Genomic DNA, 14309 nt, shown 5'->3' with positions numbered 1-14309 from the left:
GAGAAGGATGTAGTTCTGTGTGTCAGGTCAGTAGAGTTCAGTCTCAGTACTGTGTGTCAGGTCAGTAGAGTTCAGTCTCAGTACTGTGTGTCAGGTCAGTAGAGTTCAGTCTCAGTACTGTGTGTCAGGTCAGTAGAGTTCAGTCTCAGTACTGTGTGTCAGGTCAGTAGAGTTCAGTCTCAGTACTGTGTGTCAGGTCAGTAGAGTTCAGTCTCAGTACTGTGTGTCAGGTCAGTAGAGTTCAGTCTCAGTACTGTGTGTCAGATCAGTAGAGTTCAGTCTCAGTACTGTGTCAGGTCAGTAGAGTTCAGTCTCAGTACTGTGTGTCAGGTCAGTAGAGTTCAGTCTCAGTACTGTGTGTCAGGTCAGTAGTGTTCAGTCTCAGTACTGTGTGTCAGGTCAGTAGTGTTCAGTCTCAGTACTGTGTGTCAGGTCAGTAGAGTTCAGTCTCAGTACTGTGTGTCAGGTCAGTAGTGTTCAGTCTCAGTACTGTGTGTCAGGTCAGTAGTGTTCAGTCTCAGTACTGTGTGTCAGGTCAGTAGAGTTCAGTCTCAGTACTGTGTGTCAGGTCAGTAGAGTTCAGTCTCAGTACTGTGTGTCAGGTCAGTAGAGTTCAGTCTCAGTACTGTGTGTCAGGTCAGTAGAGTTCAGTCTCAGTACTGTGTGTCAGGTCAGTAGAGTTCAGTCTCAGTACTGTGTGTCAGGTCAGTAGAGTTCAGTCTCAGTACTGTGTGTCAGGTCAGTAGAGTTCAGTCTCAGTACTGTGTCAGGTCAGTAGAGTTCAGTCTCAGTACTGTGTGTCAGGTCAGTAGAGTTCAGTCTCAGTACTGTGTGTCAGGTCAGTAGAGTTCAGTCTCAGTACTGTGTGTCAGGTCAGTAGAGTTCAGTCTCAGTACTGTGTGTCAGGTCAGTAGAGTTCAGTCTCAGTACTGTGTGCCAGGTCAGTAGAGTTCAGTCTCAGTACTGTGTGTCAGGTCAGTAGAGTTCAGTCTCAGTACTGTGTGTCAGGTCAGTAGAGTTCAGTCTCAGTACTGTGTGTCAGGTCAGTAGAGTTCAGTCTCAGTACTGTGTGTCAGGTCAGTAGTGTTCAGTCTCAGTACTGTGTGTCAGGTCAGTAGAGTTCAGTCTCAGTACTGTGTGTCAGGTCAGTAGAGTTCAGTCTCAGTACTGTGTGTCAGGTCAGTAGAGTTCAGTCTCAGTACTGTGTGTCAGGTCAGTAGAGTTCAGTCTCAGTACTGTGTGTCAGGTCAGTAGAGTTCAGTCTCAGTACTGTGTGTCAGGTCAGTAGAGTTCAGTCTCAGTACTGTGTGTCAGGTCAGTAGAGTTCAGTCTCAGTACTGTGTGTCAGGTCAGTAGAGTTCAGTCTCAGTACTGTGTGTCAGGTCAGTAGAGTTCAGTCTCAGTACTGTGTGTCAGGTCAGTAGAGTTCAGTCTCAGTACTGTGTGTCAGGTCAGTAGAGTTCAGTCTCAGTACTGTGTGTCAGGTCAGTAGAGTTCAGTCTCAGTACTGTGAGAAGGATGTGGTTCTGTGTGTCAGGTCAGTAGAGTTCAGTCTCAGTACTGTGAGAAGGATGTGGTTCTGTGTGTCAGGTCAGTAGAGTTCAGTCTCAGTAGTGTGAGAAGGATGTGGTTCTGTGTGTCAGTGTGCTCCCATCTGTCCGGAAGGTCTTACCAAAGAAAGGCACGCAGGGCGGGTTAATGGACTTGAGCTTGGCCAGGTACTTCTTGAAATGGTCCTGGCTCAGTTCCACTGCTTCCTCTAGGATCTTCTTCTTCCTCTCGGGGACCGCCTGAAAGACAAGAACAACATCTCTCGTTAACTTCCTGCTCGGTAAAGGATTGGGAAAATGTCAACGGCATTTTCTTGATTCTTCGCCTCCATCTCCAAAACCCATTGGATGAGATGGTCAGAGGGGAGGGACCTCTGACTTTCTCATTAAATGGGTTTTGGAGGAGGAGATTGGACGTGACGAATCAAATAAATGTATTGTCTTAGTGCTCAATAGGCACCAGACAGTAGGCACCAGACAGTAGACACCAGACAGTAGACACCAGACAGTAGGCACCAGACAGTAGGCACCAGACAGTAGGCACCAGACAATACACATTGCATGCTGGCAGGATTGGGGGACAATTCTATTTAATTGTATGAAACAGAATATACCCGTTTACTACTGGATTGAAACGGAATATACCCGTTTACTTCTGGATTGAAACGGAATATACCCGTTTACTTCTGGATTGAAACGGAATATACCCGTTTACTACTGGATTGAAACGGAATATACCCGTTTACTTCTGGATTGAAACGGAATATACCCGTTTACTTCTGGATTGAAACGGAATATACCCGTTTACTTCTGGATTGAAACGGAATATACCCGTTTACTTCTGGATTGAAACAGAATATATATATACCCGGTTACTTCTGGATTGAAACGGAATATACCCGTTTACTTCTGGATTGAAACGGAATATACCCGTTTACTACTGGATTGAAACGGAATATACCCGTTTACTTCTGGATTGAAACGGAATATACCCGTTTACTTCTGGATTGAAACGGAATATACCCGTTTACTACTGGATTGAAACGGAATATACCCGTTTACTACTGGATTGAAACGGAATATACCCGTTTACTTCTGGATTGAAACGGAATATACCCGTTTACTTCTGGATTGAAACGGAATATACCCGTTTACTTCTGGATTGAAACGGAATATACCCGTTTACTTCTGGATTGAAACGGAATATACCCGTTTACTTCTGGATTGAAACAGAATATATATATACCCGGTTACTTCTGGATTGAAACGGAATATACCCGTTTACTTCTGGATTGAAACGGAATATACCCGTTTACTACTGGATTGAAACGGAATATATATATACCCGGTTACTTCTGGATTGAAACGGAATATACCCGTTTACTACTGGATTGAAACGGAATTGACGTCAACCTTGCATCCAGGTTCTGCTACAAACAGTAAATGGTTGGTTAAATTGAAATGTTTGTCCCAAATGGCACCCTATTCCCTACATAGTGCACTACTTTTATCCTGAATTGGCAACCTATGCTCTCTATATAGGGAACAGTGTACCATTTGGGCCGTCACCCTACAGTACATGTCTGTGCTGTGTTCACCTTGACGGTGCGTCTGTTTGTGTATGTCTGGCTGTGCGATCACCTCGAAAGTGTGGTCGAGCCGGTAGACGGGGACAGAGTTGATGGCAGAGACCACCTCCAGAACACCATTGAAGTTGTTGAGCTCCTGAAACACCTGGAGGATCTCAATGACCCGCGTTAACACCGCTACTCTCTCATCCAGGTTCTCTGCTTCCACAATACACCTGAGACAGAGAGAGAGACAGACCGAGGGAGAGACAGTGAGAGAGAGAGACAGAGACAGTGAGAGAGACAGTGAGAGAAAGAGAGAGAGAGATAGTGAGAGACAGTGAGAGACAGTGAGAGAGAGAGAGAGAGAGAGATAGTGAGAGACAGTGAGAGAGATAGATAGTGAGAGAAAGTGAGAGAGAGATAGTGAGAGACAGTGAGTGAGAGATAGTGAGAGACAGTGAGAGAGATAGTGAGAGAGACAGTGAGAGAGAGAGAGAGAGAGAGATAGTGAGAGACAGTGAGAGAGAGAGAGATAGTGAGAGACAGTGAGAGAGAGAGATAGTGAGAGACAGTGAGTGAGAGATAGTGAGAGAGAGAGAGAGAGATAGTGAGAGAGAGAGAGAGAGAGAGAGAGAGAGAGAGAGAGAGAGACAGTGAGAGAGAGACAGTGTGAGAGAGACAGTGAGAGAGAGAGATAGTGAGAGACAGTGAGAGAGAGAGAGAGTGAGAGACAGTGAGAGAGAGAGAGAGAGATAGTGAGAGAGAGAGAGAGAGAGAGATAGTGAGAGAGAGAGAGAGAGTGAGAGACAGTGAGAGAGAGACAGTGAGAGAGAGAGATAGTGAGAGACAGTGAGAGAGAGAGAGAGAGAGTGAGAGACAGTGAGAGAGAGAGACAGGAGACAGTGAGAGAGACAGAGAGACAGTGTGAGAGAGACAGTGTGAGAGAGACAGTGTGAGAGAGACAGTGTGAGAGAGACAGTGTGAGACGGGAGACAGTGAGAGAGAGAGACGGGAGACAGTGAGAGAGACAGTGTGAGAGAGAGAGAGAGACCAGAGACAGAGAGACGAGAGACAGAGAGAGAAAGAAAGGAAATGGATCTCAGTATTAATGTTACTGACTGAGTTCACAGCAGGGAGATGTTCATTAGTCCACACCGTAGCAAAACTTTTTGGCAATAGAAAATGAAAATCTGTGTTCTTATTGGACAAGTTCAGGTAGTATGACTGTTTTTAAAAACGTTTCCCACCTACTGAAACGGACCCAGCTAACCTCTGAACCCCAGGGCTTGGGTGAGTGGTAGAACTACTCACTTCTCGAACCACAGCGTGAGGTTGGTGGTGTGACGGATCATCCTCAGCAGGTTGGGAGAGTTATTCTCCTTGTCCTCTTTAGTCCACACACTCCCCACCAGCTCGGACGGCCTCACAGCCCTGCAGAGGACGGACACAAACACACACACACGTCAATAATATTACCCATACAACATTACCCACCCGTACAACATTACCGACGACACCATTACCCACCCGTACAACATTACCGACGACACCATTACCCGTACAACATTACCGACGACACCATTACCCCCGTACAACATTACCGACGACACCATTACCCACCCGTACAACGTTACCGACGACACCATTACCCACCCGTACAACGTTACCGACGACACCATTACCCCCGTACAACGTTACCGACGACACCATTACCCCCGTACAACGTTACCGACGACACCATTACCCCCGTACAACATTACTGACAATAACATTACCCCCGTACAACATTACTGACAATAACATTACCCATACAACATTACTGACGACAACATTACCCATACAACATTACTGACGACAATATTACCCATACAACATTACTGACGACAACATTACCCATACAACATTACTGACGACAACATTACCCGTACAACATTACCGACGACACCATTACCCGTACAACATTACCGACGACACCATTACCCATACAACATTACCGACGACACCATTACCCGTACAACATTACCGACAACACCATTACCCGTACAACATTACTGACAACACCATTACCCATACAACATTACTGACAACACCATTACCCATACAACATTACTGACAACACAATTACCCGTACAACATTACTGACAACACCATTACCCGTACAACATTACTGACAACACCATTACCCATACAACCTTACTGGCAATAACATTACCCATACAACCTTACTGGCAATAACATTACCCATACAACCTTACTGGCAATAACATTACCCGTACAACATTACCCATACAACCTTACTGGCAATAACATTACCCATACAACCTTACTGACAATAACGTTACCCGTACAACATTACCCGTACAACAACATTACTGACAATAACATTACCCGTACAGCAACATTACTGACAATAACATTACCCATACAGCAACATTACTGACAACAACATTACCCATACAACATTACTGACGACAACATTACCCATACAACATTACTGACGACAACATTACCCATACAACATTACTGACAACACCATTACCCGTACAACATTACCGACAACAACATTACCCATACACCATTACCGACAATAACATTACCCATACAACATTACTGACAATAACATTACCCATACAACATTACTGACAATAACATTACCCATACAACAACATTACTGACAATAACACTTGACAAGCACAGTACCACACTTCTCAGAATGGCCCCAGTACAGACAGAACATGGTCAGAGGGCTTCAGAATGGCCCCAGTTCAGACAGAACATGGTCAGAGGGCTTCACCCCAGTATAGACAGAACATGGTCAGAAGGCTTCAGAATGGCCCCAGTATAGACAGAACATGGTCAGAGGGCTTCAGAATGGCCCCAGTATAGACAGAACATGGTCAGAGGGCTTCAGAATGGCCCCAGTATAGACAGAACATGGTCAGAAGGCTTCAGAATGGCCCCAGTATAGACAGAACATGGTCAGAAGGCTTCAGAATGGCCCCAGTATGGACAGAACATGGTCAGAGGGCTTCAGAATGGCCCCAGTATAGACAGAACATGGTCAGAGGGCTTCAGAATGGCCCCAGTATAGACAGAACATGGTCAGAAGGCTTCAGAATGGCCCCAGTATGGAGAGAACATGGTCAGAGGGCTTCAGAATGGCCCCAGTATAGACAGAACATGGTCAGAGGCCTTCAGAATGGCCCCAGTATAGACAGAACATGGTCAGAGGGCTTCATCCCAGTATAGACAGAACATGGTCAGAAGGCTTCAGAATGGCCCCAGTATAGACAGAACATGGTCAGAGGGCTTCAGAATGGCCCCAGTATAGACAGAACATGGTCAGAGGGCTTCAGAATGGCCCCAGTATAGACAGAACATGGTCAGAAGGCTTCAGAATGGCCCCAGTATAGACAGAACATGGTCAGAGGGCTTCAGAATGGCCCCAGTACGGACAGAACATGGTCAGAGGGCTTCAGAATGGCCCCAGTACAGACAGAACATGGTCAGAGACCTTCAGAATGGCCCCAGTACAGACAGAACATGGTCAGAGACCTTCAGAATGGCCCCAGTATAGACAGAACATGGTCAGAGGGCTTCACCCCAGTATAGACAGAACATGGTCAGAGGGCTTCACCCCAGTATAGACAGAACATGGTCAGAGGGCTTCACCCCAGTATATACAGAACATGATCAGAGGGCTTCACCCCAGTATATACAGAACATGGTCAGAGGGCTTCACCCCAGTATAGACAGAACATGGTCAGAGGGCTTCACCCCAGTATAGACAGAACATGGTCAGAGGGCTTCACCCCAGTATAGACAGAACATAGTCAGAGGGCTTCACCCCAGTACAGACAGAACATGGTCAGAGGGCTTCAGAATGGCCCCAGTATAGACAGAACATGGTCAGAGGGCTTCAGAAAAGCAAAGATGTTTATAACAAACCCAAGATGGTTAATCTGTGTCGTTTACAGTAGGAGCAAAATTAGCATATTGGGCAGAACAAGCAAGGAGGTGGGCAAAGCCAAAGCACGAGCTATCGAGATCCTATTTGCCTGTGATAGCATGTATTTGCATATTTCCATTAGAAAGTTAGCATGTGCACAAACTCAATTGGACCACGCACTCCTAAACACACTTAAAAAATATATATTTGGCAAAGTGTCAAGTCTATAACTCTTAGAGCACTGTGTTAGTAGGAGATTATAGTTTTGAGAACATATTACCGACTTCCTCAAACTACCAGATGTGTATGTGCTATAGGCGTCTCACCTGAAGACTAGACTCCAGCAGGGTGAGCTGGGTACTGTGGTAATGGTATAGTAATATTATAGTAGTGGAAGGTAGAGTAATATTATAGTAGTGGAAGGTAGAGTAATATTATAGTAGTGGAAGGTAGAGTAATATTATAGTAGTGGTAGAGTAATATTATAGTAGTGGTATAGTAATATTATAGTAGTGGTATAGTAATATTATAGTAGTGGTATAGTAATATTATAGTAGTGGTATAGTAATATTATAGTAGTGGAAGGTATAGTAATATTATAGTAGTGGAAGGTATAGTAATATTATAGTAGTGGTATAGTAATATTATAGTAGTGGTATAGTAATATTATAGTAGTGGAAGGTAGAGTAATATTATAGTAGAGGTCTAGTAATATTATAGTAGTGGTATAGTAATAGTATAGTAGTGGAAGGTATAGTAATATCATAGTAGTGGTATAGTAATATTATAGTAGTGGAAGGTAGAGTAATATTATAGTAGTGGAAGGTATAGTAATATTATAGTAGTGGTATAGTAACATTATAGTAGTGGTAGAGTAATATTATAGTAGTGGAAGGTAGAGTAATATTATAGTAGTGGTAGGTAGAGTAATATTATAGTAGTGGTATAGTAATATTATAGTAGTGGTAGAGTAATATTATAGTAGTGGTATAGTAATATTATAGTAGTGGTAGAGTGATATTATAGTAGTGGAAGGTAGAGTAATATTATAGTAGTGGAAGGTATAGTAATATTAGTGGTATAGTAATATTATAGTAGTGGTATAGTAATATTATAGTAGTGGTATAGTAATATTATAGTAGTGGAAGGTATAGTAATATTATAGTAGTGGAAGGTAGAGTAATATTATAGTAGTGGTATAGTAATATTATAGTAGTGGTATAGTAATATTATAGTAGTGGAAGGTATAGTAATATTATAGTAGTGGAAGGTATAGTAATATTATAGTAGTGGAAGGTAGAGTAATATTATAGTAGTGGAAGGTATAGTAATATTATAGTAGTGGAAGGTAGAGTAATATTATAGTAGTGGTATAGTAATATTATAGTAGTGGTAGAGTAATATTATAGTAGTGGTATAGTAATATTATAGTAGTGGTAGAGTAATATTATAGTAGTGGTAGAGTAATATTATAGTAGTGGAAGGTAGAGTAATATTATAGTAGTGGTATAGTAATATTATAGTAGTGGTATAGTAATATTATAGTAGTGGTAGAGTAATATTATAGTAGTGGAAGGTAGAGTAATATTATAGTAGTGGAAGGTAGAGTAATATTATAGTAGTGGTAGAGTAATATTATAGTAGTGGAAGGTAGAGTAATATAGTAGTGGTAGAGTAATATTATAGTAGTGGAAGGTATAGTAATATTATAGTAGTGGAAGGTATAGTAATATTATAGTAGTGGTAGAGTAATATTATAGTAGTGGAAGGTATAGTAATATTATAGTAGTGGTAGAGTAATATTATAGTAGTGGAAGGTATAGTAATATTATAGTAGTGGTAGAGTAATATTATAGTAGTGGTATAGTAATATTATAGTAGTGGTAGAGTAATATTATAGTAGTGGAAGGTATAGTAATATTATAGTAGTGGTAGAGTAATATTATAGTAGTGGTATAGTAATATTATAGTAGTGGTATAGTAATATTATAGTAGTGGTAGAGTAATATTATAGTAGTGGTATAGTAATATTATAGTAGTGGTATAGTAATATTATAGTAGTGGTATAGTAATATTATAGTAGTGGAAGGTAGAGTAATATAGTAGTGGTATAGTAATATTATAGTAGTGGTATACTCAGGAGGTGTCACCATGGTAACAGTGGTCTCACCTGTACAGTTCAGACTCAAGAAGGGTGAGCTGGCGGGCGATCTCTATGGGGTGAAGGGTCATGAGGTCAAAGGTGTCCGTCTGACCCAGGCGGCTGATGTGCCACTCGATGGGCGGGGGCGGGCTCTCGAAGGTGATGTTGTGGCTGACCCCGTTGGACTGAGTCTGCATCTTCCTCTTGATGATCTTGTTGATGGACTCCACCCACTTTCTCATCGACTTTCCTGGTCAAGAAAGAAGGACTTTTTAAGAGACAGGAAACGTGTCTCTGTACAGGGTCAGCCGCGTGGTGCAGCACATATAAAACATGTCCCCATCTAGACTGGCAAGAGGTTAGAAGACAGAGAGTTTTTGAGAATCTGAGTCACACTTTCCAATGTATTCATTACAAACGGCAAAATAAACGTCAATCATTTTTATTTTTTTTCCTCTCACAATAACAGTGTCAGGTAAATAAAATAGTGTACATATTGGTTTTTAAAAGTGGGGGGGGGGGAGGGTGGGGGGGAGCCCAACCTCGGAGTTGAAGAATGCTGCTGATGTACTCCTCCAGTTTGCCTCGTAGCTCGGGGTCGTTCTCAAAGTCATAAAAATGATGTTCCACCCACTGACGAAACACATTCAGAACTCTGAGAGAGAGAGATAGATAGATAGAGAGAGAGAGAGACAGAGAGAGAGATAGAGACAGAGAGACATAGAGACAGAGAGACATAGAGACAGAGAGAGAGACAGAGACAGGAGAATTTAAGAAGAGGGTAAATGCCACAGACATGGTGACGGTGGAATTACTCTACTAGAAACCTGCCCAACCCAGGTGGGATGGAATCTGATTGGAGAGTAGTATGGTGGGATGGAGAGTGGCATGGTGGGATTGAATCTGATTGGAGAGTGGTATGGAATCTGATTGGAGAGTGGTATGGTGGGATGGAGAGTGGTATGGTGGGATGGAATCTGATTGGAGAGTGGTATGGTGGGATGGAGAGTGGTATGGTGGGATGGAATCTGATTGGAGAGTGGTATGGAGAGTGGTATGGTGGGATGGAATCTGATTGGAGAGTGGTATGGTGGGATGGAATCTGATTGGAGAGTGGTATGGTGGGATGGAATCTGATTGGAGAGTGGTATGGTGGGATGGAATCTGATTGGAGAGTGGTATGGTGGGATGGAGAGTGGTATGGTGGGATGGAATCTGATTGGAGAGTAATATGGTGGGATGGAGAGTGGTATGGTGGGATGGAATCTGATTGGAGAGTGGTATGGTGGGATGGAATCTGATTGGACAATGGAATAGTGATCAAACCTGAGTTGGACGGGTTGGACGTACTCCCTGCGGAACCTCTGTAGCTCTGCAGCCATTGGCTGATCCCCATTCCATAGAGCCTGTTTGTCTGCCTCTGTGGGCTCTGGCTCAGGGATCTCAATCCTGGGAAAGATCAAATATTATTATTGCCAAACCAACAGTTGTACTCCCTGACGAAGGCCATGATGCTGAAACCCATCAAGAGTTGTAATATGTGTCCCAGTACCATACACTCACTATTAATTTAAGGATCAGACCATTCCCCCCCCCCAATGTTTTGCCTAAAATGACTTACCTGAATCTAACCACCTGTAGCTCAGGACCTGAAGCAAGGATATGCATATTCTTGACACCATTTGAAAGGAAACACTTTGAAGTTTGTGGAAATGTGAAATGAATGTAGGAGAATATAACACATTAGCTCTGGTTAAAGATAAAACAAAGAAGAAAAAAAAAAAAGATTTTTGTGGTATTTTTTTGTACCATCTTTGAAATGCAAGAGAAAGACCAAGGTGCAATTCAGATTTTGGCCACTAGATGACATTGCATTTATGTTAAAAAAATGTGTCAAGACTGTCCAAATGTGCCTAATTTATTTATTAATATCTTTTCAAGTTCAAAACTGTGCACTCTCCTCAAAACAATAGCATGGTATTATTTGACTAATAGCTACTGTAAATTGGACAGTGCAGTTAGATTAACAAGAATTTAAGCTTTCCGCCAATATCAGATATGTCTATGTCCTGGGAAATGTTCTTGTTACTTACAACCTCATGCTAATCGCATTAGCTCAACCATCCCGTGGGGGACCCACCGATAACACAGCAGGTTTAAAATAAGCCTGACATGAACCTAACACAGCAGGTTTAAAATAAGCCTGACATGAACCTAACACAGCAGGTTTAAAATAAGCCTGACATGAACCTAACATCGCAGGTTTTCATTCTTTCTGGTCCTGATGAGAGAAAAAAAAAAAGTTCAACCAATCAATGTGGAGGAGGAGTTAAAGACATGCTCCGGTACATTGGCGACTATTGAGTATTTTAAACCTCCCGTTTTGGGCTGGATGTGTCAATGTGTGTAGTTCATCCATGCATAATCTATGAGAAGAAAATCCTGAAAGCCGTTTTCTGGAAGATGTACGGCGACGTTTACCCCTACTTGGGCCCGCCCCCCGGAGCATTTCGAGTTTTAGCCAATGAGCTTCAGCCCCTCGCCATTTGAGTGACAGTTAGCGACACACACACACACACACAGAGCGAGAGAAAGAGCAAAAAAAATAAAAAATAAAACTTGGTGCCCATATCAGCACATTTGGGACATATATTTAAAAGTACCGCAGAATCTCTTTAAGATGGAGTGTCGCCTCGCAGACTCTTTCCATTTCCCCTGAAAACCGGACGCATTCGGTTGTTTTCCGACCCCGCTGAGAGTGACAACACGAAACAACTGCATCTTAAAAAGGTCTAGTGAGAAGTCCCGGAAGCAGACGTGTATATTGGGTTCACCATAAAGAGATACACAGTGTACGTTATAGCCTCATTCTCAAATGGGTTAAATGTACACACACAATACCCCATAATGACAAAGCAAAAACAGGTTTTAGAAATCGATGCAAATGTATAAAAAAAAAAACAACTGAAATATCACATTTACATAAGTATTCAGACCCTTTACTCAGTACTGAGTAGCGATTAAAGCCAAGTCTTCTTGGGTATGACGCTACAAGCTTGGCACACCTGTATTTGGGGAGTTTATCCACTTCTCTGCAGAGCCTCTCAAGGTTTTCATCAAGGATCTCTGTACTTTGCTCCATTCATCTTTCCCTTGATCCTGACTAGTCTCCCAGTCCCTGCTGCTGAAAAACATCTCCACAGCATGATGCTGCCACCACCATGCTTCACCGTAGGGATGGTGCCAGGTTTCCTCCAGACGTGACGCTTGGCATTCAGGCCAAAGAGTTCAATCTTGGTTTCATCAGACCAGAGAATCTTGTTTCAGGTGACTATTGGCAAACTCCAAGCGAGCTGTCATGTGCCTTTTACTGAGGAGTGGCTTCTGTCTGGTCACTCTACCATAAAGGCCTGATTGGTGGAGTGCTGCAGAGATGGGAGAACCTTCCAGAAGGACGACCATCTCCACAGAGGAACTTTGGAGCTCTTTCAGAGTGACCATCGGATTCTTGGTCACCTCCCTGACCAAGGCCCTTCTCCCCCTATTGCTCAATTTGGCCAGGCGGCCAGCTCTAGGAAGAGTCTTGGTGGTTCCAAACTTCTTCCATTTAAGAATGATGGAGGCCACTGTGTTCTTGGGGATCTTCAATGCTGCAGAATGTTTTTGGTACCCTTCCCCAGGTCTGTGACTCGACACAATTCTGTCTCGGAGCTCTACAGACAATTCCTTTGACCTCATGGCTTGGTTTTTGCTCTGACATGCACTGTCAACCGTGGACCTTAAATCGACAGGTGTGTGTCTTTCGAAATCATGTCCAATCAATTTAGTTTACCACAGGTGTAGTCCAATCAAGTTGTAGAAACATCTCAAGGATGATCAATAGAAACAGGATGCACCTGAGCTCAATTTCGAGTCTCATAGCAAAGGGTCTGAATACTTACGTAAAAAAGGTATTTCTGTTTTTTAAATATCTTTTATAAAATGATCAAAAATGTCTACAAACCTGTTTTTGCTTTGTCATTATGGGCTATTGTGACGTCATTGTGGGCTATTGTGACGTCATTGTGGGCTATTGTGACGACATTGTGGGCTATTGTGACGACATTGTGGGCTATTGTGACGTCATCGTGGGCTATTGTGACGTCATTATGAGGTGTTGTGTGTAGATGGATGAGGAACAAAATCCATGTAATCCATTTTGAAATAAGGCTGTAACCTAACAAAATGTGGAAACAGTCAAGAGGTCTGAATACTTGCTGAATACACTGTGTATATATACTGTTGTAATTCTGTGGTACCATACCTGTGTACCAACAGGCCAACTATAGCCCACCCAATCTACCTACCTCAGCCCCATATTGTTTTTATTTACTTTGCTGCTCTTTTGCACACCAGTATCACTACTTACACACCAGTATCACTACTTACACACACACCAGTATCACTACTTACACACACACCAGTATCACTACTTACACACACACCAGTATCACTACTTACACACACACCAGTATCACTACTTACACACACACCAGTATCACTACTTACACACACACCAGTATCACTACTTACACACCAGTATCACTACTTACACACACACCAGTATCACTACTTACACACACACCAGTATCACTACTTACACACCAGTATCACTACTTACACACACACCAGTATCACTACTTACACACACACCAGTATCACTACTTACACACACACCAGTATCACTACTTACACACACACCAGTATCACTACTTACACACACACCAGTATCACTACTTACACACCAGTATCACTACTTACACACCAGTATCACTACTTACACACCAGTATCACTACTTACACACACACCAGTATCACTACTTACACACACACCAGTATCACTACTTACACACCAGTATCACTACTTACACACCAGTATCACTACTTACATACACACCAGTATCACTACTTACACACACACCAGTATCACTACTTACACACACACCAGTATCACTACTTACACACACACCAGTATCACTACTTACACACACACCAGTATCACTACTTACATACACACCAGTGTCACTACTTACATACACACCAGTATCACTACTTAC

General features: G+C 42.7%; 1 protein-coding gene across 2 annotated transcripts in view; it reads right to left on the bottom strand.

Moving 5' to 3' along the window:
• LOC139383407 (son of sevenless homolog 2-like) overlaps nucleotides 1-14309 on the bottom strand; it is a 67170-nt gene that overhangs the window by 11697 nt on the left and 41164 nt on the right. For both annotated transcript variants that reach the window (XM_071127946.1, XM_071127947.1), the window contains 6 exons: nucleotides 10540-10662; nucleotides 9756-9868; nucleotides 9241-9463; nucleotides 4433-4552; nucleotides 3192-3354; nucleotides 1673-1790 (listed from right to left, as the gene is read on the bottom strand). In XM_071127946.1, coding sequence (XP_070984047.1) covers nucleotides 1673-1790; nucleotides 3192-3354; nucleotides 4433-4552; nucleotides 9241-9463; nucleotides 9756-9868; nucleotides 10540-10662 — 860 coding nt within the window. The remainder of the gene's footprint in view (nucleotides 1-1672; nucleotides 1791-3191; nucleotides 3355-4432; nucleotides 4553-9240; nucleotides 9464-9755; nucleotides 9869-10539; nucleotides 10663-14309) is intronic.

This window comes from Oncorhynchus clarkii, chromosome 25, assembly GCF_045791955.1.
Source record: "Oncorhynchus clarkii lewisi isolate Uvic-CL-2024 chromosome 25, UVic_Ocla_1.0, whole genome shotgun sequence".
NCBI classification, from domain to species: domain Eukaryota; kingdom Metazoa; phylum Chordata; class Actinopteri; order Salmoniformes; family Salmonidae; genus Oncorhynchus; species Oncorhynchus clarkii.
The sequence above is the reverse complement of the archived record's forward strand: the minus strand, read 5'-3'. Positions and strand labels throughout refer to the sequence as shown.